We start from the raw sequence: 27379 nt of genomic DNA on the forward strand, positions 1-27379 counted from the left end.
TATTAAAATAACATTTCAGATGCCTGCACAAGCACAGCTGTCTATCCACTTCCTAATCCCAAACTCTGATAAGCAGAAAGAGTGAGGGGGAGGGGGAGAGAAGATTCACATTCCTGATCAGCCATTAAGTCTGCTGGGTGACCTTTGGGCCAGTGACAATCTCTCAGCCTAACCTACCTCATAGTATTTTTGAGAGGATAATATGGGAGAAAACCCTGCACATTGTCCTAACATTTTTGGAGGAGGTACAAAAAGGTAGTAAGCAGAACTAGCATTTGTAGCCATCATCACTTGGGAGGACCGTAAAAATATGATGAATCTCATTGTAAGTAAGTCTCTCTACTGCACAACATGGTGTTTGCTGCCACAAAAGAATCCTGTTGTTTTGTTTGGGTTTCTGTTTCGTAAATGGGGACAGAGATTTCACTCTATCTACAGCTAATAAGAAGTTATAGGAGTTCCACCCGTCCAGATGTGAGATGTGTAGTGATTGTTGAAAAGACTAAGGCCTCAAAAATCTGGCTGCTTCAAAAATTTGTGATGCTGTTGATTTAACGAGGCTCTTTGCAGGTGTGATGAAACATGGACAATTAGTAGCTAAAATCGGGATCTTCTATGAAGCTGTCTTGGCTTACAGAGAATCATATCATCGGGTGTTCTCGTCACTGATTGACTTGCCTTCATTTCAAGCTCACATGTGAAATCCTGGGTGTGGTACTTTTTTATTTTTTAAACTATCTTAAAGTATTAGAATGCCTCAAAAGAGACGACATTAAGGACCATTTCTCAATTCACTCCCCTCCATGTTCTTGAGTTGCAGACTTGCCATAAAGGGCAAACCGAATAAATATTCATAATAAGTGCAAAATGGTATGAAAGGCAATTTTAGATTGTCTCTACATTTTGCCATAAATTCTTGACTAATTCTCACATAAAAGGCTTTAGAAAAAAAGGGGGAAGGGGACAATCACATTCTATCTCTTCTTTAGAATGACCTTTTAAATATTATTATTTATTGGTTCTTTTTGCCACTGATTATTCAGAAATGAATCTTCTGGCTTCCCAATGGCGAGGCATGATGAATTACTTGCTCTGGCAGTTGTTAACAGAACAGTATTAACCCTCCAGGAATGCCAATTTTCTATCATGCTGTTTTTTCTTATAGCTATAGGAAATACGTACAGAATGGGCTTTTGCAGTACCTCGTTTTAACATCTGTAAAAGGAGATAAAGGAGGGCACACAGGCATGAGGTATATCAGCAAATCTAGCTACAGTGGTGCCTCGCAAGACGAAATTAATTCGTTCCGCGAGTCTTTTCGTCTTGCGATGTTTTTTGTCTTGCGAAGCACGGTCCGTCGCAACTGCGCCTCTTCAAGCGGCTTTAGGAAAAAAGCGAACAAACTCGCAAGGCGTTTTCGTCTTGCGAAGCAAGCCCATAGGGAAAATCGTCTTGCGAAGCAACACAAAAACTGAAAAACCCTTTCGTCTTGCGCGTTTTTCGTTTTGCGAGGCATTCGTCTTGCGGGGCACCACTGTATGCGATAATTCACTAATTTATTATTACATTTACTTTCTCTCTAAATAGCTCAAGTTGGAATGTTTTCCTCCTCCTCCTTTTATCCTCACAACAACCCTGTGAGGTAGATGTGGCTAGGAAAATGATTGCTCCAGTGATACCCAGAGAGCTTTTAAATGGGACGATCACCCTTGCCACCTCAAAACAATGGCAGCAGTGAGCAGGGGGTAGCAGAGGACACTCTCAAGGGTGCCATTGCACACACAAGAGCTACACTGGCAACCCCAACTCTATGTATACCGTATTTTTCGCACCATAGGATGCACTTTTTCCCCTCCAAAAATAAAGGGGAAATGTGTGTGCGTCCTATGGTGCGAATGCAGGCTTTCGCTGAAGCCTGGAGAGTGAGAGAGGTCGGTGTGCACCGACCCCTCACGCTCTCCAGGCTTCGCACACCTCTCTGCAAGCAGCGGGAGCCCAGCGCTGGGCTCCCGCTGCTTGCGGAGACTTGCCTGCATGCCGAAGCCTGCGCGCGCTGAGATCAGCGCGCCCAGGCTTCGCGGACCTCTCCGCAAACAGCGGGAGCGCTCCCGCTGCTTGCGGAGAGTTGCCAGCATGCCGAAGCCTGCGCGCGCTGAGATCAGCGCGCCCAGGCTTCGCGGACCTCTCCGCAAACAGCGGGAGCGCTCCCGCTGCTTGCGGAGAGTTGCCAGCAAGCCGAAGCCTGCGCGCCCTGAGATCAGCGCGCCCAGGCTTCGCGGACCTCTCCGCAAACAGCGGGAGCGCTCCCGCTGCTTGCGGAGAGTTGCCAGCATGCCGAAGCCTGCGCGCGCTGAGATCAGCGCGCCCAGGCTTCGCGGACCTCTCCGCAAACAGCGGGAGCGCTCCCGCTGCTTGCGGAGAGTTGCCAGCAAGCCGAAGCCTGCGCGCCCTGAGATCAGCGCGCCCAGGCTTCGCGGACCTCTCCGCAAACAGCGGGAGCGCTCCCGCTGCTTGCGGAGAGTTGCCAGCATGCCGAAGCCTGCGCGCGCTGAGATCAGCGCGCCCAGGCTTCGCGGACCTCTCCGCAAACAGCGGGAGTGGTCCCGCTGCTTGCAGAGAGTTGCCAGCATGCCGAAGCCTGCGCGCGCTGAGATCAGCGCGCCCAGGCTTCGCGGACCTCTCCGCAAGCAGTGGGAGCGCTCCCACGGCTTGCAGAGAGCTGCCTGTTTGGGGGCTGGGGTCGGGGGAAGCTAGCTTTCCCCGCCCCAGCCTCGCGCCTGGGGGAAAAATAATTTTCCCCCTTTATTTCCCCCCCAAAAAACTGGGTGCGCCCTATGGTCCGGTGCGCCCTATGGTGCGAAAAATACGGTAAGTACATTTAAGAAGTCTCAATCTCATTAAGAGCTACTGGGAATTGGTTAGATGGTCTAGATACATAGGATTGTGCAGAGCCTAATTACCAAGACTGAATTCTTCATTTTCTTTGGAGAACGAATCTCTACGGTCCCAATTTCAAACCTACAATCTCTCAAAATAATTATAGGTAAAGAATTATAGTGTCCAGGGCCATTGCAAAAACAAAATAAATATGTTGATTTTGTTCTAAGAAGAGACACCAGTAGGCAAATATTAAGGTTGTGTGACATGATATTATATGGGCCCCTGCTGGGCTCACTCATTCAGAGACACAATTTGTGAACCAGCATCTCCCTGTGGACAGTTCAGCAGTCATTAGCTTGGTTCCTGTGATTCCTGCAGCACTTTCCCAAGGCACAGAAGTCGTCTCATATCTGAACTTCTGATAATCATGAAAATCAGGAAATTCAATTCAGTTCACATTTAAAAGCAAACTTTTTTTTTCATTTTCCAAAGCCATTTGTGAACACAGCTATCCTTTGAAATTCACTTATTCAAACTTTGCAATGCAGTTCTGCAGCCAATCACCGTGCACAAAAATGCACATACTAGTGATAAGCGTGCATATAAATGCATATACTACTGAAAACAACACACTAAAATGCATTATATGAGGGGAAATTGTTTTGCATGAATATGTACAATATGCAAAATTGCACACAAAAATGGGTAGTAGGAGAAATGTGCACATTTTATGAGATTTTTTTAAAAAAACAAACCAACCAGAAACTGATGTAGAAATGTGGAACGCTGAACCAAACATTGGAAAAATGAGACACTGCAGGAACGGAAAGTGACATATTCACCCATCCTATTGAGAACAGAACTTATTTTTCCTTTGCCACAAAGCGGGGGGTGGGAGGGGGGCAGACCACTCATGTTTTGATCCTAATATACAGAGCAAAACCTGGAGACCCTTAGAAGTGTACCCAACCCCACTAAAATTGATTAGGTTTTAGTGTGTTTATTTATTTATTGCCTGACCACCTTATGGAACACAGTTGCCCCTCCCTCCGAGGCAATATGCACAATTTAATAAAAAGACAACAAACCACAATAACTATACAATCAAAAGTACATTACAACCCATTCAACAGTAGGAATTAACACATCAAAAAGGAAAAGTGGGGGAATGAATGTCTTTCTTCTTTTTTTTCATTTTCCCATCTTGAAATCTTCAGAAAACTTGAAGACACTCATATTTCACGGGGGACAGCATTCCAGAAGTGTGGACCCAGAAGTAATGTCTTTGGTGTAGCAGTCAACATAATATCTTGCATTGATAGAGCAGAGAACAGGATCTCAGTGGCACATTCACTAAAGAGCAGAATGTGCTAGCAGCTTCAAAGATTTACAACCCTGAATGATTTGAACTGAAGGGCATGTGAATTTCCCTGGTTCTGTGGCTTTCCATGGCTTCCCCTACCTTTTGCCTTTTAAGAAGAAATAAAGATGCAGCAGTCACTGAAAGAGTGAATGTGATCTTATTTTATGAGCGCAGATGACCCACCCGTGGACATTCTACTGTGGTAAAGGAAGCAACATAAATGATATTATACGACAAAGTCAGAAAATCGCCTCTTGTTAGATGGTCTTACTCCGGACAAGCAGCAGCAGAGCCTCGTGCCCGCAGTCTAGGCTGCCACTCTCCAATCTTCCAACAAATCAATTCTGCTGACTTTTTTACTCCCTCGGCTGCCACTGATATCGTCTGTGATGAATTTAAGGGAAGCTGTCAGATCAAATGCAACAGAAAATGTAGTTTCTGTGAAACTTCGGTGTGAGGAGCAAAAAAAGTGTTACCATTTTAAACAGAGACGGATCCTTCAGCAAATTGTGTATCATGTGAGAAGACAGAAATTGGCCTGTAGGTAGAATTAGCATTATCATACATTGCACTGAATTTGGTTCTGTTGTAATGTAGAAATTATACTGAACTGAAATTTCAGGTTTTATCATTTATATCTATGGGCTGCATGTTATGAATTTGATTTATTATCCCAAGCACAATATACGCATTTTTATTTATAATTCTAACTATAATAATAATAGTAATAATAATAGTAATAATAATAATAATAATTACTAATAGAAGTTATTGAGGTGGCTTGTGACACATTGCAAATACAGTAAAACAGATAAGAGTACAAATTGCTATTTAACTAGTCAACACAAAGTTACTATTTAAATCTCATTGAGCTTTATAACTGGCTGGTTTTGTTTTTCCAGCATCACCCACACTGTGTGTAAAGAACAGTGAGAGCAACAAGGTCCTCTCTGCTTTTGCTGCTCTCTGTCTCTCTCCAACATTTACCCTGCAGAAATTAAATTGTCCAACAAATAACTCTCAAACTAAAATAAATGTCTGTTTCATTTATTGCTCCTGCCGAGAGGAAACACAAATAATGAAATAAACTGTAATCAATGAAAGGGAGTACTTTCCATTTCTATACAAAAGATGTGAAACTTTGACAGCCTCCACGTCAAATGTTAAGTGTACATCCTGGGAGTACCAATGTTTGTTTAGCCTGTTTGCAAAACGGACAAATGTATCCTTTTCCTCACCAGGTCTAGTGGTTTAGCAGTTGGCCTCCATGTAACAAATAATTGTGTCCCTTATTAAACTGAATATCTCCAAAATGCATGGTATATCTCAATCCAGCATCTTCCCCTTTGGATTATTTGGGAACCAGATTCAAAATTAAAATTTGTTGTACATTCATTTAGTCACCATACTTTCTCTCTAAGAATAAGAACTCTGGAACGTTTGTATGACAACGTAGAAGGTTTAATATATTTAATGTGCTACATTACTGAGGCAGGCATTCCAGATTTATTCATCAAAAACTGCAATCCTTTATCTACTCAGAGGGGCTTATTTCTGAGTACACTTACTGAGGATTGCACAGTAAGAGATTTACAGCCCAAGTTAGGAAATTTTCGAAGAAATGTAATTAGCAGTACAGTCATACCTTGGCTCCCAAACACCTTGCAAGTTGAATGTTTTGGCTCCTGAAGACCGCAACCCCAGAAGTGAGTGTTCCAGTTTGCAAACATTCTTTGGAACCTGAATGTCCGACGGGGCTTCCATGGCTTCTAGTTGGCTGCAGGAGCTTCCTGCAGCCAATCAGAAGCCGTGCTTTGGTTTCCAAACATTTTGGAAATCGAAAGGACTTCTGGAATGGATTCCGTTCAACTTCCAAGGTACGACTGTACTTTTGGTGAAGCTCCCACTCAGAAGGTTTCCAGAAAATAATTATCAAGGGGTCTACCTTTGTTATATGTGAGCACCTTACGCACACAGTGGGTGTGGGTGTAAAAAAATGAGGTGATGGTAGTTCCATATTGATTAATGTGCTGTGACTACCAGCAAAAGATGGCTGCCTTCAGTAGAGGGGAAAAAGAGGTTAAAGAGTTGCCAGTACTCCACTCTGGTAAGGACTACAGTGGTGCCTCGCAAGACGAAATTAATTCGTTCCGCGAGTCTTTTCGTCTTGCGATGTTTTTCGTCTTGCGAAGCATGGTCAGTCGCAACTGCACCTCTTCAAGCGGTTTTAAGAAAAAGGAAACAAACTCGCAAGACGTTTTTGTCTTGCGAAGCAAGCCCATAGGGAAAATCGTCCTGCGAAGCAACTCAAAAAATGAAAAACTCTTTCGTCTTGCGAGTTTTTCGTCTTCCGAGGCATTCGTCTTGCGAGGTACCACTGTATCACAATAAAGGCACTGCTTACACATATAGCGTACTAGATCTCCAAAAATTTCAGGTACATATGTGCCCAGCAGAGGTAGGAATTATAGCATGCCTTTGGGATATTCGTATAGTGATTTTCAGGCTTATCCTTTCAGCAGGGAGTCACACCTACTATCTGGAGACAGCAGCACCACTAAATGGTAGAATGAGCTGCCCATCTCTTTAAAACTTTGCAACAGCAGTAACACTGCTAAGAGCCAAACTAGAAATGCCACTGTGTGGATACAATTAACATGGCGCCACAAAAAAATGAAAATAGCAGCTGTGAGGGCAGAAGCAGGACCATGGGGACAGGTTTAACAGAGGCTTCCCACCACTGCAAATAGCAGCTGCTGGGACAATTTTTGTTTAGACTATGGTGAAAAGAAACTCCCTTTACTGGCTCACACATGGTCCTAAGCCTATTAAGTGTCCCCCCCCCCACCCACATATTTTACGAACACTTGTTTGATCCTTAATGCCTGGATCTGGCCTCCCCCCTGAACATTTTCCCTTTCTTAACCAGCCATTAAAACAACAACAACAACAACAACAACAACAACAACAGTTCTCCTTGGATTATTGCACTACTTGGGTGGCTGACATGACTCAACCTTTCCCGAAATTTCAATTTGTCAAGTGCACAATGCTACACTCACCATAACTTGCTCAAAACACTTGAGGGGAGATGAGTCTCCAGCGTTTGCATTCATGAGATGAGGCTGTAAAGCATGCCTGGAGTGTTCATTTTCTCAGAAATGTATTCTCGCCAAATGGTGTCAAGTTATTGTTGTGAAGAAGCTGACTAGAGATTAATAACATGACAGTCATGGATGGGAAGGAAGCAGTAAACTGTCCTGGTGGAGGAGGGGAACAGGGACAAGCGCTAAAGGAAGCCCTATATAAGGAAGTTTTAAAAGTTTGATGTTTTATTGTGTTTTTAATATTCTGTTGGGAGCAGCCCAGGGTGACTGGGGCAACCCAGTCAGATGGTTGGCATATAAATACTATTATTATTATTAGTATTAGTATTATTAGGTGAAGCTTTCAAAACATGTAAATGGTTTCTGTTTAAATTTCTCATAGAAATATTTGGCTTTGTTAACATCCACTTAAGGCTTAAAAAATTAAGGGCAACTGTACTGGCTAAAATGTCTTGCTCAGTGGCAATTTCTTACTCTTCCAATGCATTATTGTTGGTAGCATAGAAAGCGGCCTATGCTAAGTCAGACCATTGGTCCATCTCCCTCAGCATTGCTTACACCATCTGGCTGCAGCTCTCCAGGGCTTCAGACAGGGATTTCTCCCAGCCCTACTTGGAGATGCCAGGATTTGAACCTGGCACCTTCTGCATGCAAAGCAGATGCTCTCCTGCTGAGCTATGGCCCTTCCTCATACGAAATATGAGGGGAAGCTGAAAGACTTTCCCAAGAACGCAGCAAACTCGGGTAACAAATACAGTGGTACCTCGGGTTACATACGCTTCAGGTTACATACGCTTCAGGTTACAGACTCCGCTAACCCAGAAATAATACCTTGGGTTAAGAACTTTGTTTCAGGATGAGAACAGAAATTGGGCTCCGGCGGCACAGTGGCAGCAGGAGGCCCCATTAGCTAAAGTGGTGCTTCAGGTTAAGAACAGTTTCAGGTTAAGAACAGACCTCCGGAACAAATTAAGTACTTAACCCGAGGTACCACCGTAGCTGCTATCAGAAACAACATGCCGTATTTATATTATTAGTGAATTAACTAGTAGCCACTGCAGATTTTGGGAATTTTAAGATTTCGTTTCTAGCCCTGTACAGAGTCCAGGCTTCAAGAACCTTTTAGCAGGGTCTATTAGCCCAACACCCAGGAGATCTGCTGCCAGTCAGATTGCTAGATTGACTAACAGTCTAAATTGGAACAAGGCATTTCCTTGTTTCTTGGTTGCAAAGGAAGATATGAATGCATGCAGATTAAAAAAAATAAAATGGTAAGAACTGGTAACCACTTTTCCAAATGCTGGGTACATGAAATCACATTCCTGGGCATCAGTACAAGGCTAAGCACAGTGTTTGAATGACAAAAAGGCTGGCATTTTAATCCTATGCATGTTAAGACAGAAGAAAATCTAATTATGTTCAGTTGAGTTTACTCACTAGTAATCAGTGTGTATATGATTTCCTTCCTTCCTATGAAACCTACCTCATCCCTCTTGAACCCAACAAAGGTAGAGAACTACCCCAAGACATGCACCAATCAAGCTCAGATGATATTAAGTCTGTATAACTCAAAGGAATCAGTATGGAGGAGGTGAATCGATTTACACCTTTAGAAGAACAGATTCAACATGCATAAGCAAATTCCACAGTTAACAAATTAATGGTACTTAATGGTGGATATTCTAGGCAAACTAAAACTGGAAAGGATGTAAAATAAATTCATCCACAGGATCATTCCATGTCTCAAAATGACAGCATGTGAAAGGAAAAGAAGTGATTCAATGCAGGAGAGAAAGCAGCAATAAAAATGGAATTCAAATACTTTGGATATAAGATTTTATTTTTGTTTAATATTGGTTACCATGACATATAAAGAGTACCTTAGCTACCATGATAAATGAAGAAAATCATTTCCATAAATTATGATTTTCTACGTCATTAATAGTATATTATACTTTTACCAAGAACTGTCCAAGTTTCTTTGTCAACAAGTTGTTTTGCAGACAGCATACTTCTGGTGGAAATATCAAGAAACTGGTGTGAAAGGTCCCTTGAAGAATTAGCAGAAGAAACAATATACAGGTTACACACCAAAACAACTGGAACCTATTCCTAACTGTTCTCTGATTAATGAGATCTTGACAGCTACATAGGTTGTGTAGGGAGACATTTTCTTTCTCCCATGTCTGCTCTCCATTCCCCTTCTGCACAGTAGTGAGTTGCAGGTCTTCTTCATTCTAATGGCAGGCCAGCCTCACAGTCTTCCTTGAGCATCATCAAGTCTTGCACTAGGCTGTGTTCTGTCCCATGGGTCACTTTCATGATATCATAAGCCTGAAAAGACAGACAGGTAATCCATCATTCTTTATTGCATGCCTCTCAACTGCTCTGGCTGGAAAGTTCTGCTTTTTCTTTTTTCTTTTAATTTTGCTTTCGTTGTGCCCATTTGCAACGCTCTTCATTTGCAGATGTCCAAAGAGGAATACAGATACATGTGGCCACACTAGAGGAGATTTGCCACATTATCAGCAGCTACTCAGTGCAGGATGACAGGATGACATCAACAGGCCTAGAGTGGAGCAAAGTCATGAAGATCTAGGAGCTGTGGAGAACATGGCCTCAACACCTTCCATAAGCAGGTCCTGCTTCCAGAAAAGCTCATTTGCGAAGACAGCAGGGGCACCACAAGGTGCAAAGGAAGTGAAGGAAAACAAAAATCTAAACCGATAGCAAGAGTAGCCCAAATCATGCGCTGATCTGCATGCAATACTGCCCAAGGAACTGACTGCGGGAGCTGGAGCTACGCGCCTGGTTTGGGCTATGTGTATGGGTTGATCAGAAAATGCATGCACACTAACCATGCAATCCTAACCATGTCTACTCAGAAGTAGGTCATATTGAATTTAGTGGGGCTTACTCCCAGGAAAGAGGAGTTTGGATTGCAGCCTAAGCTAAATATTACAATGTGTGCATACAGAAGTCATTACACAAAAGCTGTTTCCTCCACAGGATAAAACAATCATAGCGACTGTTGAGCACCGTAGGACCAGTGGCTTCTCTCATGATTTAAGGAACTGGTTTTATTATTATTATTATTTATTATTACTATTCTGTGCACACAAATACGAGACAGGCCACGGTATCAGAAGCCACACAGTTGTCTTACCCAAGAATATAAAGCCTCATTAGATAATTGGTATGAATGTGTCTCTGAATGCAAATAAAAGCCCAGCACATTCATTTGTGTCTAATTTGCATTGGGATTGGACAGGGTACCTAACATCAGCGTATGTAACAGTATGCAAATATGCTGCCGCACCGCTCAGTCATGATGAAAGGAGAAAGCAAACTCCATCATGCTGATGCTCTACAAAGCAAAAGGACAGAGGAAATCATTTCTGTTTCTCCTTTGTCCCTTGATTAAAATGAATGCCTGTTAGAGGCAGCAAAGGAAGGACAAACGCCTAGAAAGCCATACTCATTTTACTTTAATCACACATGCAGTTAATAATGCACAGGGCAAGCTGGAAAGAACCAGTTCAAATGACATATAGTCAGAAAGAGTTCAGCATCACTCTGGAGCAGAAGGGCTTTTTGCTCATGTTCCTTTGAGCTTTTCCCAGCAGGGGATTGATACAGATGGAATATATATTTCGGCTGACAAGTTGATATATTATTATAATCACTCAGAACCAACCTTCCTGCATCACGGGGTATAGTGGCAGCAGACTAGATCCCTTTCCATGTGCAGGGAGGTTATATGCGACTGCAGTCTCTGACATCTCCCAGCTGCAGTCTGAAACAGTGCAGCTCAGGAAGGACTATGCCATTTCTCTTGTGCACTATTTAAATAACGAGCCGGTTTCAATTAACTGGACCCGGAAGTCGAAGCCTATGCAAGGACGTCTGCTAGCGCAATGGGGGTTCCCCACTCCCCCCCCAAAAAATGGCTTGGGAGAGGGTCGGGAGAATCTCCAAAACAGTGCAAGGAGGGAGGAGAGGCCTGGTCAGTGCCTAGATAAGAGGTGACCTGCAACTCTGTAAGAACACGGTCTTGAGTTCAACTGGATCAGTGATGTAGTACAGAACTGAACACCATAAAATCCAACAACAATTCAAGTTCTAACCATTATCATGCATAAGTATTGCACCGGTTCAACTGAATTTCAGAATCCTCATTTGATCTAAGACCTTAGCGAAGAAAGTCACACTAGTACTTAGGATACATTTACAAATTTAAAAAGGTACAATTAGTGAAGTACAGTAAGCAAGGCAACTGTCAGAATGCTATACTATGTATTCACAAATATGTGCTATGTACCTTATGGTTACCAGATTTTTTTCAATGAATCCAGGGACACTTTTTTTTTTTTTTGAAGCTGAGTAGCAACAAGGTGGGGATGGTGAGGCAAAAGACCCTGGGCCCAAGCATGCATGCATATTGTATAAAGGTGCAAAGCCCTTCTTTCACACCTTGTGAAACATAAATGCGCAGAGTTTTTTTAAAAACTGGGCAACGGCGCGCCATGCGCCCGTGACTCCCGAGCCTTCCCTGATCTCCTTCCCCCTTCCCCCTTTGTTCTGACAGATCAGGGGAGGCTTGGGAGTCATGGGTGGGCAGCCATTGCCCAGGAGGGGCCAGCCTGTTAGCGCAGTTGGCTCTGGCTGGCTTCAGGAGCAGCTCCTGAAGCCAGCCAGAGCCAACTGCGCTAGCAGGCTGGCTCCGGGCTGCTGAGGCTGCCGCTGCCACGTTTCCCAGGGACAGATTTGCAAATCTGGGGACTGTCCCCGGGAACTGGGGACGTCTGGTAACACTTTGTGACTTGCACTTTGTGACTCTATCACAAGCTCATGACGAGAAACTCCAAATAAGGCAGCTGCTGGCTGAATTAAGCATAGGAATAGCAAGCAATTGAGCTCATGTGGAATAGCACACTATTACCGTAACAGAATGTGTGGAGGGAGTGTGTGTGTGTGTGTGTGTGTGTGTGTGTGTGTGTGTGTAAAGCTGTAATATTTTTCCCTAGGTGCTGTAAATATTCTTATTTGGGCTACCTTTAAAGCTCAGGATTAAGGTGATAATTTTAATTCACTATATTGTATTAATACATAGGAAGGTATTTTGTTCAATGGGGATAACAGAGTGTTGCTACTTCTTAGAATGAGGTGGGTCACAGATTTAACAAATATGAAGTGATCACAATGCAAGAATGCACATACCATGTCCACAAAGCAGAAGTACTAAATGTTCCACTCCAAATATAATGAACATTTGTGCATTTAAGACAGATTTTAATCCTGAATCAGCCAGCAAACTATTAACAATTCTAAAAGGAAGTCTGTTAAGGTTTCTTCTTACTTTTTAAAAAATCAAATATCATAACACCCCCCACTAAAAAAAATTATTATCCTAAAATCCATTTTGCACTTGATTCAATTAGAATCCCTCTGGCAAATTGACAATATAAAATGCAGTACAGCCACCGCTGTCTTCCACTCACAGTGACTTTTAAAAGACATTGTTAATTAAAAACTTGCCAGAATTCACGGGGCATTTGCTTTCCAACTCAGACTGCCAGCTGAAAATCAGGTGTTATTGTCAATGGCAGCATTTGAACATGATGTTTGTCAAAAATCAAATTTTAGACGTGAACTGCTTCTGACACCAGCCTACCGATTTAAGATTTTGGTCCCCCTCTGCCGTTTTTATGTTAAAATCCTAATCTAAAAGTTTCAGATCGATATAGCACCCCTTCCTTGTCTAGGATTACCGACACATAGATGTGTTTTCACCTACTCCTTAGTCTGTATTCCCCACGCAGCTAGGCAGAACATAATCAATATTTTAAAGGAAGCATGAGAAGCAGACTAAGGCACTGAAATACTCTTTCATTCGTCCATCTTAATAGCTGCTTGCCACTCAAGGTTAGGGGTGATTAATGATACCCCCCAGCTACTGAACAGTAATTACCAATAACTGATATTAAAGGAAGTCACCCCTGGAAACTAGGTAAGTAGCAATGACCCATCACCTCACTGCGCAGCTATTGCCTACGGTACCAGTGTGGATAAAAGGAAATGCGGAGGTGGGGTGGGTGGAAAACGACTGGTGGTTAATATTTCAGCAGCGGGGGTGAGCTGGGAGGGTGAGGAAAATGGCAGCAGTTAGAGAGCGAAGGAAAGAGGAAAGTGTAGAAGCAGAGCGAGCAAAACTAACCTCCTTCAAGGTTTCCAGGGCCTGAGGAAACAAGTCGTGACTGCACTGGAGTTTGGCCACTCTCATCATCTGGACGGCCCTCAAAGGATGGAAGCCAGAATAATAAACCCTAGAAGCATGGAAGGGAGAAAAATCATCATAGCATCTTTGTCAGCTCTCACCTTCACAGTTCCTGCCTCAGTGGAGAGCTATTAGGGTGGGCCTGCAAAGCCATTGTGAATGTTAATAAGGTATTCAGAGAAAATTAGCTACACGGTGAAGAAGTGTGGAATACTGAGGGGAATTAACAAATTATTATTTTTCCTGTCCCTGCAGAATGACTTTTACATTATCCTGTTAGAAAGTGACAGGGGTGGGAGCAATTTGCACACCTCAGCACAATAGCTCTCTCTATGCTTCGTGTTAAACAAAGAGGCTTTCTATCACAGCAGTGCTGAGACAGTTTCAATTCCATGGGAGGTTTTTCAATGTGGAGACAGGGTCTGTATTCCGAATCTTCACAGAGCCTGGGGGAAGAGTCCATGCGGGACAGCAGGATGCAGAATACACAACAGTGAAACCTATTCACAACTTCAGTTCTGAGGGCTTCCATTTCCCTAGCCACACAATAAAATACAATATGTGTCTGCAAAAATGGCCAAGGGGCTTGCAATACCTAAAATGCCCAGCACAAGCAAATTGATCCTCAAAAACATAGTGGCTAAGAATGTCAGGTCAAATCCTTCCTCAGCCACAAACTCAGTAATTGGCTCCAGAAAATATACTATTTCTTGGGGGCATTAATACCGGCCAACCTTACAGGAGCATTGTGAGGATTCCTGAAATAATGAACACTGTAAAGATAATAGACATCTAGTCAACAATTGTAGTAGCAGCTACACTGTTGGTGTGAAATAGCCACCTTTATTCATTTTCTGGATACTTCTCAAAACATGTTTAGAAAGCAGCAACCGAAAAAGCCATTTTATATAGACCTACATGCCTGTCAGAATCTCTTGACTATGGGATTTCATTCTACGGCAACGTTCCAAAACAAACCTGAGCACCTTTTGCTTTACTAGCATACAGGATGGATCTATCCTGATAACAGTTTATGCTTTCTTTCCCACTAATCTGATGGGACCAGTACTCCCTATTAACTGCACTGCCATTATTCCTGATTTACATTCACACACAGAGATGAAGACAGAGTTAGGCTGCTTGTTTGTAGCACAAGGAACACATGTAATGCCCTGGTGTCACTAATTACTTGCAATATTATGTACTGGAAATGTCAGTGTTTTAAAGGCAATCACTCTGCAGCTGCAAGATTTATAAAAGGTAAAGGTAAAGGTACCCCTGCCCGTACGGGCCAGTCTTGCCAGACTCTAGGGTTGTGCGCTCATCTCACTCTATAGGCCGGGAGCCAGCGCTGTCCGCAGACACTTCTGGGTCACGTGGCCAGCGTGACAAGCTGCATCTGGCGAGCCAGCGTAGCACACGGAACGCCGTTTACCTTCCCGCTGGCAAGCGGTCCCTATTTATCTACTTGTACCCGAAGGTGCTTTCGAACTGCTAGGTTGGCAGGCGCTGGGACCGAATGACGGGAGCACACCCCGCCGCGGGGATTCGAACCGCCGACCTTTCGATCGGCAAGTCCTAGGTGCTGAGGCTTTAACCCACAGCGCCACCCGCGTCAGTGGTGTAAACTATTCAGGATCAGGGTCGTTCAGCAAAGGAAAACAACCCATTTGATCAAACGTTTATCAATTCTTGCTGGCAGTTCTTCATGCTATTTACAAAAATAATCTTGTAGTGTAGCTACGGCAGCAGGAAGAAACTTAGATACAAACCCCAAATGGCGCAAGGGCTTTTCTTTCTTTTTTTTCCTTTGGGGGTGTGCTAATTTTGAAAATTATATATCTCAAAGAAACAAACACATAACGTAATACAAAACAAAAATAACATAGGATCAGCACAGCCATCTGCATATTATTTATTTATTGAAATTATGCACCAGCCTTCCTCCCCAAGGAGCCCATGATAGCAAAAAGTTGAATAAGCAAGAGGATATGTTGGAAAATATAGGGAGGTGAGCTGGGTTAGATAGTTAAAGGGGAAACTATCATTTTGCTTTGTAAGAGATCAGCATGTTGTTGGTTTGAAAGCAGCTGCTTTTTCCACTGGCTCCTAAAAGAAGAAACAGGTGTATTGGTCTGGCACCTGTATGCATGCATCATTATTATCAATAAACGAAATAAAATATTGCCAGTTTGTGCAGAATGAGTCTGTAGTTTTATTATCTCTCAGAGTTCTTAGATAGCATGTTAATTTTTACATTATGGCAAAGCTCCAGAACTTTTCATACCATAGTTAGATAAATAGTCCAGCTGTGTCTTTCCAGCACAGGGTGATAATAAACTATGGTCCAACCAGAATGTGCCATATTAAGTCACTGGAGGGAGCACCCCATTTCCCCACAAGAAACCGCACCAACCTTTTTCTATGAAACTAAATAGTAACCATTTGCAAATGGCCCAGGGGTTGATCTACCTTTTCGGTTAAGTACTCACCATGAGGTGGTTTCCCCTCTATATTTACTAGTAAAAATGCTCCAATGAGTGAAACACGTGCAACATGGTAAGATCATGTCAACAGCTTTTTCAGAGATCCTTGCTTTCTAGCTTTTGCATGGTGTGATACTTGGCAATTTTATCATACGGGAGACCTCTCGGCACTTTGGGCTGGTCTGCACATGTGTGGCCATCACCTGGCAACTGCAACATTAAGTACTGACTTGCATGTGCCAGTGACCCACCTTAGAGCAATCACTGCATACACAAATTGTATACCATCTTGTGGGCCCACTGGATGGAAAGGTAGGGGGGGTGATTAATGAACGAACAAAATTACTCTGCAGTAGATTCAGTTCACATATTCAGTCACAAATCCTAAAGTGTTGAGGAACCAAGTAATAACACATCAAGAAATTTAAAGAGATAAAGTATCTGCCAGGTAGAACTGGGAAAGAACCCAGTCTAGAATCTTGTAGCTGCTGCCGGTCAGTGGAGACAACACTGACTTAGATGGACCAATGGTCTGACTCAGTGTATGGCAGCTTCCTATGTTTCTAAATGTATATGAACTAGCCTTTTATACTGAGGTGCAAAGCGGACTGTCCTATCACTGCGCCACGTGTTCACTGACTGTGAACAGGACTGTGCCCTGCCTGCCCTTCGCTCCAGCTTCCATCAGCCACAGCCAACATGGCCAGTCGTCATGGATAATAAGATGTGGTCCAACAAGGCCCGGAGGTCCCCCATTTCTGTACACCCCCATTCAATATCTCAATTCCATTAGCATTCCAATGCCTCAAAGAAACAGAAAGGCTGACTGAGTGAACTGCCCTCCAGCTGCCTGAGCAAAAAGGCACCAGAGCTAAAGGGGCTGTTGGAAGGAATGTGGGGAAGAGGAAGAAATCAGCACAGAACTGTGGGCTCTTTCACTAGCAGTGGGGATTGGCCCTTTGCCCACTTTTGCCTGGCCACTACCTCCAATGGGTTACTACCACCGAGGCAGTAAATTCACCCTGTAGAGTCCCCTTTTACTCCCACAAGGGTTCCATTTAGACTTAATGGAATAACTGCATCCAATTCCTAAGGTAATCAGAGTTTGTGAAGATTTAGGATTATGGTACATGATACCAGAGGAAGCAGTAAGTAATTAAGCAATGCCAGGCAGACAACCAAAACCACTCACAGCCATAAACTAAAGAGAGAGGAAATTTAAGAGGTGGAGGTAAAGGAAGCGAGCGTGAAACTGAGAGCACTGAGTGCATAAATATTTACAAAGCTGTTTTATTGGGCTGATTTATGTACTGGTCTTATGCATGTGTTTAGTTGCTTTTCACAAGCTTTAAAGCTGACATATAAAATAGCTGTTTAGTATCATTTTCTGTAATAAATCTGTTAAATTATTGGAGCATCTTCTGTGCAAGCACATTTGCCGGACCACCTTCCTGAGGAAAAGTGTACAATGTAAATATTTTGGAAGATATTTGAGGGGAAATGTGCTAAGGTTTGGTTCCGTTTAACTTCATGTCTCCTACTGGAAACAGCAAACAAACCAGAAAATACTTTTAGCACCTCAATTAAGTCAACATACTAAATGAGTTACCAAGATAAGCTCCAGGAAGGCTAGAACCTCAATCCAGGAGGTGCTTAAACCATTTAGAGGAGCACAAGCATGACTAGCGCCCGAGGACAATTGAGTAAGGAACCAATTCTATTAAGGGTTCCTGTCACCAACCAAAGTCCAACCACCATCCTGGTTTAGATAGATAGATAATACTTTATTCGGCTATAAGCCCACAAGGTAAAACCAATCAATAAATAAAATAGCATAGATAGAACCTGATCACCATCCTGGTTCTCACTTGGCACAGGGCCTAGCTAGGCTGCCATCTCTAATTCTTTGGATCTCATGCCAAGGGAAAATGTACCTATAACCTTACCAACTTGTGACCATACAAGGTTCTTTACATTTGTAGACATGTCGGTTCAGAAGCTGCATGCACTAGGCTTGAACCTTAAGCAAGGTAAGAACGCCATGTGGATATGTAAAAAGGTAAATACGCTGCTCGTCAGTTAAGTAACTTCCTTCTCATTGATGCTACCCAGAACCATATCCTGTGCAAAATAAAGCCATTCAATGCGAGCAAATATTTGGTGGGTCAGATAGGGTGGGGTCATTTATGTTAATGTTATTTAAATTTCTTTTACATTCTTCCTATGTCCATCTGAGCTCAGACATTATTGTTGTAGTTTACTATTGAGGTGGTAAGATTCAGCCATTGCATTTTATGTGTCCTTCCATACCCATTCTGGTTTAATTTGAAATTAATCTTTACAGCCCTGATGTCTCCAGGCCTGAACTGTTTGCCAAGGGTTCGAGGCATCAGGCTCTTCCATGGCATCAGGTTAGTGAAATGAGCCCACAGCCCTGGAAACTGATGCACATGATGACAGCACCATCCAAGAAGGCTGAGAATCATGGGGAATGTAGTTCCCATTGTTCTCAGTATTCCAGGGTGCTGCTGAGAACTGCAGTATTCTGGCAGGAGTTTTAAGAGAAAGCAGTTGCTATGTTTGACTTCCCCGATATTCGGCCTTCTGCTATCATTCGTAGTGCAATTTCCTTTTGAGCTAGGAAACCCAGTAAGCCCAGTTTAGCATTGTCTACATTGAGGCCAGTAACTCAACATATCACAGAAAAATACATTTCACAGGCACTGGGGGGGAAAGAATCTATACTTCCAATGTTTGTGGACATTATCATTTCTTTTTAAATGAAGAAACTGGATTGCATATTTGCCTTGATAATCTCTTGTGACAATCAAAATTACTAGCTGGTTTATTGCTCTGGGAAGAAATGGTTCATTTACTTGGTTTGAAATGCACCTGTCAATTTCATTTCCTTGAGCATCCTGTGTGTTTTCACATTATCAAAGGGTATAAAAAGAAGAGGACTGGTGCTTTCTAGATATGTAACACAAGCTTTTAAAATCATACATCTGAGAGAACTTCTCTTTTCTTTGCTTTCCAAGTCAGTTGTTTAGAGCTTTTTTATCCTCTCATGAGCTTAGTACAGGGCAAAGAAAATGATGAACATTTCCAATTCCTCCCAATTTAAAATAGGTTAATTGATGTATGCTATTCTCCGTAAACCCATTTTCAAAGCAACATTTGTGCCTCCACCTTCAGCCTGATGGAATTTCAAACACACACGATTTGTAAGCCTTGTGAGTTTATAATGGAAGAAAATGCTTGTTAGAAGATTCCAGAGTCACCGAAGCTGCGAAGGTTTTGATGCAGACCATAATACTACACCTCACTAAAAATTAAGAATACACAAAAGAAGAAGTACGGTACACAGCAGGGTATTTCCTCACCCCCCATGCCCCCCGTTATGGTGAAGGGTACCAGACTTCTGGAATAATGTTGAGTGGATGGAGTATAATAATGCCAAAATCAATTTAGAAAGAAGTAGATTCTGCTCCAGTTAATGGGATTATTCTTGGGAAATGATGTGGCAATTTTGTTCCTATTATCAATTTGTGTTCCACCCTAGAATAACATTCTTTCTCCTCTGACTGAGCCCTTGAGTCAGCTCATGGAATCTTCCTGCCTGCTCTGTTTCAAATGTGGTTGACTGCACACACACCAACCCTCACAAACATAATGTTTTATCTGTCAATTTATCGGAAGCTGTTTAAAAAAATGACAAGTAAATTACATTAAGGTGAGCACAAAGTAAATAAGGGCGAGATGCCAATAGTTGCTGAATTACATGAAGGTCATGGTGGGTGGGTTTTTTATGATTTGTGTAACTACCCTTCTTGAAGGCTGCAGTAGCTATAGGGTTTCCAATTCCAAGTGCTGGTTTTAATCTATAAAACCTTAAACTGCTCAGTACCGCAATACCTCAAGGACCATCTCTTCCCATATGCGCTGACCCAGACTCTGTGATCATCACCATTTGTATACTTCCTCCACAAGAGGTCTGGAGGGTGGCAACACAGACTTTTCTGCAGTGACTCCCTGTTTGTGAATGTTCTCCCCAGAGAGGTTCATCTGGCACCTTCATTATACTTCTTTACGCACCAGGCAAAAATGTTCTTCTTCAACTGGGTCTTTGGCAGATTAACAGTCTGTGTACAGTGGTACCTCAGGTTAAGTACTAAATTTGTTCTGGAGGTCCGTACTTAACCTGAAACTGTTCTTAACCTGAAGCACCACTTTAGCTAATGGGGCCTCCTGCTGCTGCTGTGCCACTGGAGCCCGATTTCTGTTCTCATCCTGAAGCAAAGTTCTTAATCTGAAGCACTACTTCTAGGTTAGCGGAGTCTGTAACCTGAAGCATATGTAACCTGAGGTACCACTGTACTTGAACACGTGTTTGTGGAAGGAGGGGTTATTGGTTTATTTTGTTTTTGTTCTTGTCTTTATTAAGTACTTTGTTGTTTTATGCTGTGAACTGCCCTGAGATCTTCAGTTGAAGCGCAGTATACAAATTTAATAAAGCATCATAATCACCATGCAGGTCAAGGGATAGAGCCATGTTAAACTCATATGTACTACTTCAACACATTCTCATTAGAATACCAGATATAGCACATATTGCCATAAATATTATTGTCATTCTGGTTCCATAGGCTTAGGCAGAGTTCAACACAACAACTAATATTACAAGAGCAGATGGACACCAAGATGCAGACAGAAACTGTGGAATCTTACACGGTGGCAGACCAGGTCACATTACTGCCATGCTAGATTTACTTAAATAAGTCCACCAAACTCAATTACTTATGAGTAAACTTCTATAGGTTTGCACTGTGACCCTAGATTGGAGAATGCCAGTTTAAAATAGCATCTGATCCAGAGGGAAAGGCAAATTAAAAACAAAACAAAACAAGGAAGAGGTAAAGGTGGAAAAGATGTATGCTAGCTTACAGTGTAATTTTGTGACAATAACCTTGGCCTTCATTATCTTCTGACAGCAAATCAATGACCGGCTGCTGCTACAAGACGACCATGTTGAACTCTTAAGTGGTTTGTATTCCTTCAAAGTGCAATTACAAGACCAGCATTAGGCATAGACAGGGCGGACCCTTCTCAGCGTGGTCCATGCACATAACCTTGGAAGGAAGCACCTATGTAGCATTTCCCTTTGTTTCTTAAATGAGTGATTGACACAGCTAGGCCTAAGATGCCATGATCTGTCAGACCCTAAATACAGACGGGAAAGTAAGAGACTTTATCCCCCTGAACATAGTCTACAATGCAAAGCAAAAAGTGGATAAAATCAGCTGCAAAGGTACTTGAACTAGGATCAATTTGTACAGATTAGATTAAAACTACGCACTGAACACTGGGGCACAATAGTTAGCATTCCTAAATTCTTAGTGGTAGGAATGAGTTGTAGATACGGTTGCATTTCTCTTGTACATTCCAAAATAAAGCTATTGAGTCTGAATTCCTGCAGAATCATGGGTACAATGAAGCCAAAATATTACCCTGTGTTTGTTCTCTGCCAATTAACTCTGGAATACTTCTTATCTCTAGATCTTGAATGGACACTGAAATTTTATTTAAAAGGCAATTCCCATGCGCAGAGCAAATAATTTCCTTTCCAACAGAATTCTTCCTTGTTTGATCAGTCTGATAACCACAAATTTATTCATTAATCTTATTTTGAGTTTCATTAAACAATTCTGTAATCTCATAAATACTAAAAATGGTACATTTCTCTTCTTGAGCTAGTCTTTCTGAGCCATATATAATAGGTTTAGCTCAGTTACATTATTAGCTCATTCCCGTAGCACATAAACTACAGGTCACAATTCTTTCTATACCTGGTCTATTCTTGTCCCAAAGTGACGCAGCAGTCCTAGCGCCATTTAACTGAGAATAAGAACCACTGAATTTAGTAGCACTTAGCAGTATCTATGGGTGATTTGTCTTTAAATCAGATTTTTAGGCTATTTCCACTATGGTGCACTGCATATTTGCAACAGGTCAGGTCCCGATATTCAATTTGGGGAGGGGGAGGGAAGGATATTTACCCTCTCTCAGTGGAAAGTTTTTTGAATCATACCAGTACTGGTTTATCACTAAAGCTGTGTTCTGTTTTTATTTCACATTTGGTGAGCTACATACTTCTGCCTACATTACAGGAACAAATATAATTTATAGGTGTGTCATGTCATTGAAATAGATGGTCATAGGCAGACTCTAAGAGGACCTATTGGGATATATTAATTATAACAAAGCCTTAAGTAGACTGTAATCTCTTTGGCATGAGAAGCCCATCAAGTTGCAAAATATTTTTCAAGGTACAGCTGCTGACAGTTCTGATTCTATCAAAAATTCATTGCATGCCCTATCAGGAAAGAAGAGGGAAAAACATTTACTCCTTTCCATTTTGCACAAAAATCAAACAAAATTGAAAAATATTAAATTACCTCTCTTCTCCAAATCAAGTCACAGTATAGCAGTAAGGGAGCAGAGGTTGTCTATGCAGACGTTTTGATGTTCTGCCAAGCTGAAGCTATAATATAATTTGCTTGAAAGGAAAAGTCAGGAAAATTGCTTTTCGTCTACTGTTGTGCTGTTTTTGCAATCTGCTGTTCTATATTCATTACTTTACATGCTTGCCAGGCTGTGCAGCTTGGCTGACTTGTCATTTGTGGGCATCTCTGTGCTCATCCCTTTGACTCTGAATGCTTAACACAGAAGAGAAAGTGCTATTACAGTTAAATTTGTGAACAAGATGAAAACTGTACATCTTGATTCCTGAATAAGTTAACATTGCTTGTAGGATGAAGCTTCTTTAGACACCATCACCCAACCAGAATCAGTCAACTGTCCACCTCGCCTCCCTGTTGTTGGGGTTTTTTTTACACATTTTCTACAGAGGTGAACATAAATACATCAACACAGAGTTCTTAAAGACCGGGAAATATATTGTAGTGTCAGCTTTTGAAGACTAGAATCTGCTTTATTAGGTGTAGCAGGCTTAAATCTGATGAAGGGAGATTTTGCCTATGAAAGCTCATAAATAAACTAGTCTTTAAGTCGTTGCAGAATTCTTTGTCATTTTTGCTGCAACAGACTTAGGTAGCTACTTTTCTGATGATCAAACAGAAAGAGAGTTTTGTGCTCCTGAACCAAATAGAATCTTTCAAATCCTGCATAGCAGCCTATACAGTACATCTGGCCAACTGAAGAGGAGAACAGTATCAGAGTTGCAAAAGAATAAAGAGTGTAATGGTCAAAATTACATCATCATCATTATTATTATTTGCATTTATACCCCAGCTATTCCTCCAAGGAGCTCCGCATTTAACACCCGCAAATAACCCTTTGAGGTGGGCTGGGGTGAGAGACAGTGACTGTCCAAGTTCACCCAGTGAGCTTCATGGCTGACCTAGGCCTAATATGCGTCCGAAATGTTGTACTTTGTACTGGATTTTAGGCAAGTCAATCTCAAACTTGCTTTTTTGGTGTTTTTGTAAAAGAAAGCTCAACAATTTTGGGGGTTTCCTTAAAAAAAGCTCAATTTTGGGGTGTCCTGCTGGTTTTTACTTTTTGAAATATGGCAACCTAGGCTGAGCACCGCCTTGAACCCGGGTCTCCCAGGTCCTAGTCCAACACTCTATCCACTACACCAAGCTGGCATTACTTCAGAGAGGGAGTGCTATCAGATCTTGAAATCAGTCTGAGAATATTTTGCACCATTCGTTTGTGTCAATATTTTAAATTGTAAACCACCATTGGTGCTTCAGTATAAAGGTAGTACAGTGGTACCTCGGGTTAAGAACTTAATTCGTTCTGGAGGTCCGTTCTTAACATGAAACTGTTCTTAACCTGAGGTACCGCTTTAGCTAATGGGGCCTCCCACTGCCGCTGCCACGCCATCGTCGCGCGATTTCTGTTCTCATCCTGAAGCAAAGTTCTTAACCCAAGGTACTATTTCTGGGTTAGTGGATTCTGTAACCTGGAGCGTCTGTAACCTGAGGTACCACTGTCTATAAATGCAACAAACAGTATCATAAAGCCATTTCTGGATTATTTGAATAAAACTGGTTTTCAAAACTAAATTTTGCCCCCACCATAACTCGAAGTAAGAAGAAGAATAAAGTGTTGCCTTGCAAGTTAAGAGCAACCAGGTCACTGTTCTAGTGGCCAGTGCTGGATCTGGCTTTAGCTGTAGAAGCACAAGCTCCTTTGAGTGTTCCTGTAATTACCGTAAATATAGGACACCTCCATTGTCTACTTCAGTATTTGACAGTAGACTTCTTCCTCCCCTTGCTTTCACCTAGATACACATAATGCCATACTTTTCACTATGGAACTGGCTGGGAAAAAACCCTCCTTATTAGTGCTCTAATTCCCTTTTCTTCTGCCTTCTCTCTTTTATTCTGGGAATTATCTGGAATCTAATTGCTTTTTATAGTCTCTGGGCCCTGCCAGTTGTCTGAATATAGTCTACATTTCTAGAGAAATCAGTATACTTGCTTAGGCTGTAACCATGGTCAAAGCAACTGGTACCACAGTTTGTTTGTTTTTTACTATGTGTGTGTCCAATGGAAAATTGAAACATATTTTCAGTATAAACAAGAAATTACTGATCTACTGTAAAAGAAGGTGATAGTTAAAAACAGCCTAATATCATGACCAGATACCAACTTACATTTTTATCTTTATTCTAATAGTTATGGCACATTTTTCACCTTCATTTCTATCAGTATTTATTGCTAATGCTACAATAAATGAAAAATCTGCTAATACGAAACAAACAAATCTGTCAAGAATACCACCATCCTAAAAAGATGTTTTGCTGGCTCAAGCACCCACAGGAGGGATCAGGCAGCAACTGTCAAAAAGGTGGCAGATGCACAATGTGTGGATCACATGTTGCTTCACCACAGCCTCAAGATACACTAACAAGAGTCCTGTGGCATTTTAATATCAACAGATTTATTGTAGCATGTGCAGCTGTGGGCTACAAACATCTGGCCAAGGGGGCTCCAGTCAAAAATGTACGTTACAGCCAATCTGTAACTCACTATATTGACTACCCCACTGGAATCTGTCTGAAAACATTCCTGGCCCAAGAAACTCTTTGAGTCGTTTGCACAGTCAGGCCAACCTTGGTTTTCAATGGATTCATTTAGCTTCCAACTTTCTGCCTGCAGTGTGAAGATTGACATCATGCGTATACACCAGAGCTATCTGTTTGTTTTTCACATTTGTCGTTAGCCATTCCTCCAAGGAGTTCAGCACAGACAATACGGGGCTCTCTCCTTCAAACCTCACAGAAACCTTGTGGGTTCAGTTCAGCTGAGATGCAGGAACTTGCCCAAGACCACCCTGTAAGCTTCATAATCAAGGGGGGGGGAATTTGCTGTGTGGTCCTCAACACTGAAACCCTAGACTCTTCCTGCTGAGCTGTACTGGCTCTGTTGTGTTTCTGCATGGCATGCGAAAACTTTGCAATAATTCAAAAGGCGAGAAAACATAGCACAGTTACAGTTATTTACGGGGAAACCTATGTCTCAGCTGAGCATGTGTATATTGGCTAACAAATATTTTGGTCCGTTAATGGATAGGTGGCAAACAACTTCCAATCAAGATGTCTGTAACTGTAAGGCCCAACTGTTTATGAGATCGACTGCTGATATTCGTATTACCGTGCTATATAATGATCTCTTTTATTTTCAACACTACCTTTAAACAACCTTTACAAAAAAGCAGCACTGATATTAATTTATGCACCCGCAATGAACTGTATGGCACAGGGCTCTTTTAGCACTCTCATATTCTCATCCCAGAGCTGTTTGAGACTCATTTAGGTGGCTCCAGTTTTGAGGATTTGCCAGTCCCTCAAGGTACATATGCTCTGATTCTCTACCAGTCCAAGGAGTTGAAATGGATCATTGCAGGGAAAACACAGATTGTTGAGACCTCATGGTGTGCTTCCATAGGTGAGGATGGAGGTGTACTATAGGAGGAAAGATACTGTCTTTTATCTGGGAAAATTCCTGTGTTCTTTGTTGTCTGCTGCTATACAAACTGGGATCGCATGTAGCTGGTTAATTTTAACCATGCCAGCCTCCCAAATTTCTTGGCATTCCAGCTTTTGCCACTTGTGAGCTGCTGATATCTGGCCCTCCCTCCCTCTGCCTCTCCTATTATCTCTACTGAGGGTATATTTTGCTCTCACTCCCCCATATAAAGCTCCCTTTTCCTTTATATCCTCGCCCTCCCTATTTTCCTTGTTGCTTCCAGCTCATCCTTTGCCTCCTTTACTGCATCCCCCCTGCTGTTCAGCATGTGCAGCTTGACAGAGTGAGGCTGGAAAAATGTTCAGTATCTGATCAGAGATTTTTCTCCAATTTAATCTTGAACCTCACACACAAACAGCACAGGGCAGCAAAGCAGAAAAACGGTATGCTCATGCATACCATACCAATCCCCTTCAGCCACTGCTGTAGGGATGCTTGTCACTAGAATGGCTGCAAGAGTTAAAAGATTTGAATGAAAACCAGGACAGCAGATGATGCATGCCTCAGTGCTGGAAGGTTCCTGGAAAGTGTTCAGCCATCTGATTGATATCAGCAATCTAACCACGATGCCTTGGCTCACAATCCTAACCCTGATATTAGCAGCCACTTTTTATGCATATCCTTGCATTGTAGAATGCATGAGAGAGAAATCATTTTTTTTAAAAAAAAATGTACTATCTGATTTATTCATCTAAACAGATTTTACTGCTTGCTCCTTAAGCAGTTTTACAGAAGAGTAATAGAAACTGTGAAGCATACAGGTATCACAAGATAAAGATTGAAACAGCTGGTGGATGCAAAAAAGTATGTGTTTTTCTAAAAAGGCTTAATCAGTTGCCATTCCAACACATAGATGGCTTGTTCAAAAATGCAAAGGTTTTATGGCATTCAGCACATGCAACTCCTACTTCATGCATCATATAAGGAATCTCAGATTCCTTCTTATCTGCTAAGTATGTAAAATTACAAGGATACCTAGAACAATTAAAAAGAAGCAAATATAGCAATTGGAATGGTGGGCAGGCAGCAAAGCTTATATTTTCCTTTCCTATCACATGACAAAAGGAGTAAAAATGAGTTACTGGTCTTTAGCATATACTTGCACTGTCAATTTTAACATCTTGTGTGAACCAACTTTTAGCATCATTAATACCAGTAGCTAATTGTAGCTGGTTTCTCTCAAAGAAGAAGGCAGGTTATCCAAG

The 27379-nt window shown here is 42.0% G+C and overlaps 1 protein-coding gene across 8 annotated transcripts in view; it reads right to left on the reverse strand.

Moving 5' to 3' along the window:
* The window catches only part of SMYD3 (SET and MYND domain containing 3), a 349734-nt gene that overhangs the window by 6006 nt on the left and 316349 nt on the right, over positions 1-27379 (reverse strand). For 4 of the 8 annotated variants that reach the window (XM_083604340.1, XM_083604339.1, XM_083604342.1 and 1 more), the window contains exons 11-12: positions 13568-13676; positions 9170-9684 (exon numbers count right to left, since the gene is read on the reverse strand). In XM_083604340.1, coding sequence (XP_083460466.1) covers positions 9583-9684; positions 13568-13676 — 211 coding nt within the window. In that variant the 3' untranslated portion in view covers positions 9170-9582. Of the gene's footprint in view, positions 1-9169; positions 9685-13567; positions 13677-27379 lie in introns of those variants that run through there. The other 4 variants (XR_014545673.1, XR_014545674.1, XR_014545675.1 and 1 more) reach the window with 1 other exon arrangement.

The sequence above is a fragment of the Podarcis filfolensis genome, assembly GCF_964270895.1.
Source record: "Podarcis filfolensis genome assembly, chromosome: 3".
NCBI lineage: Eukaryota > Metazoa > Chordata > Lepidosauria > Squamata > Lacertidae > Podarcis > Podarcis filfolensis.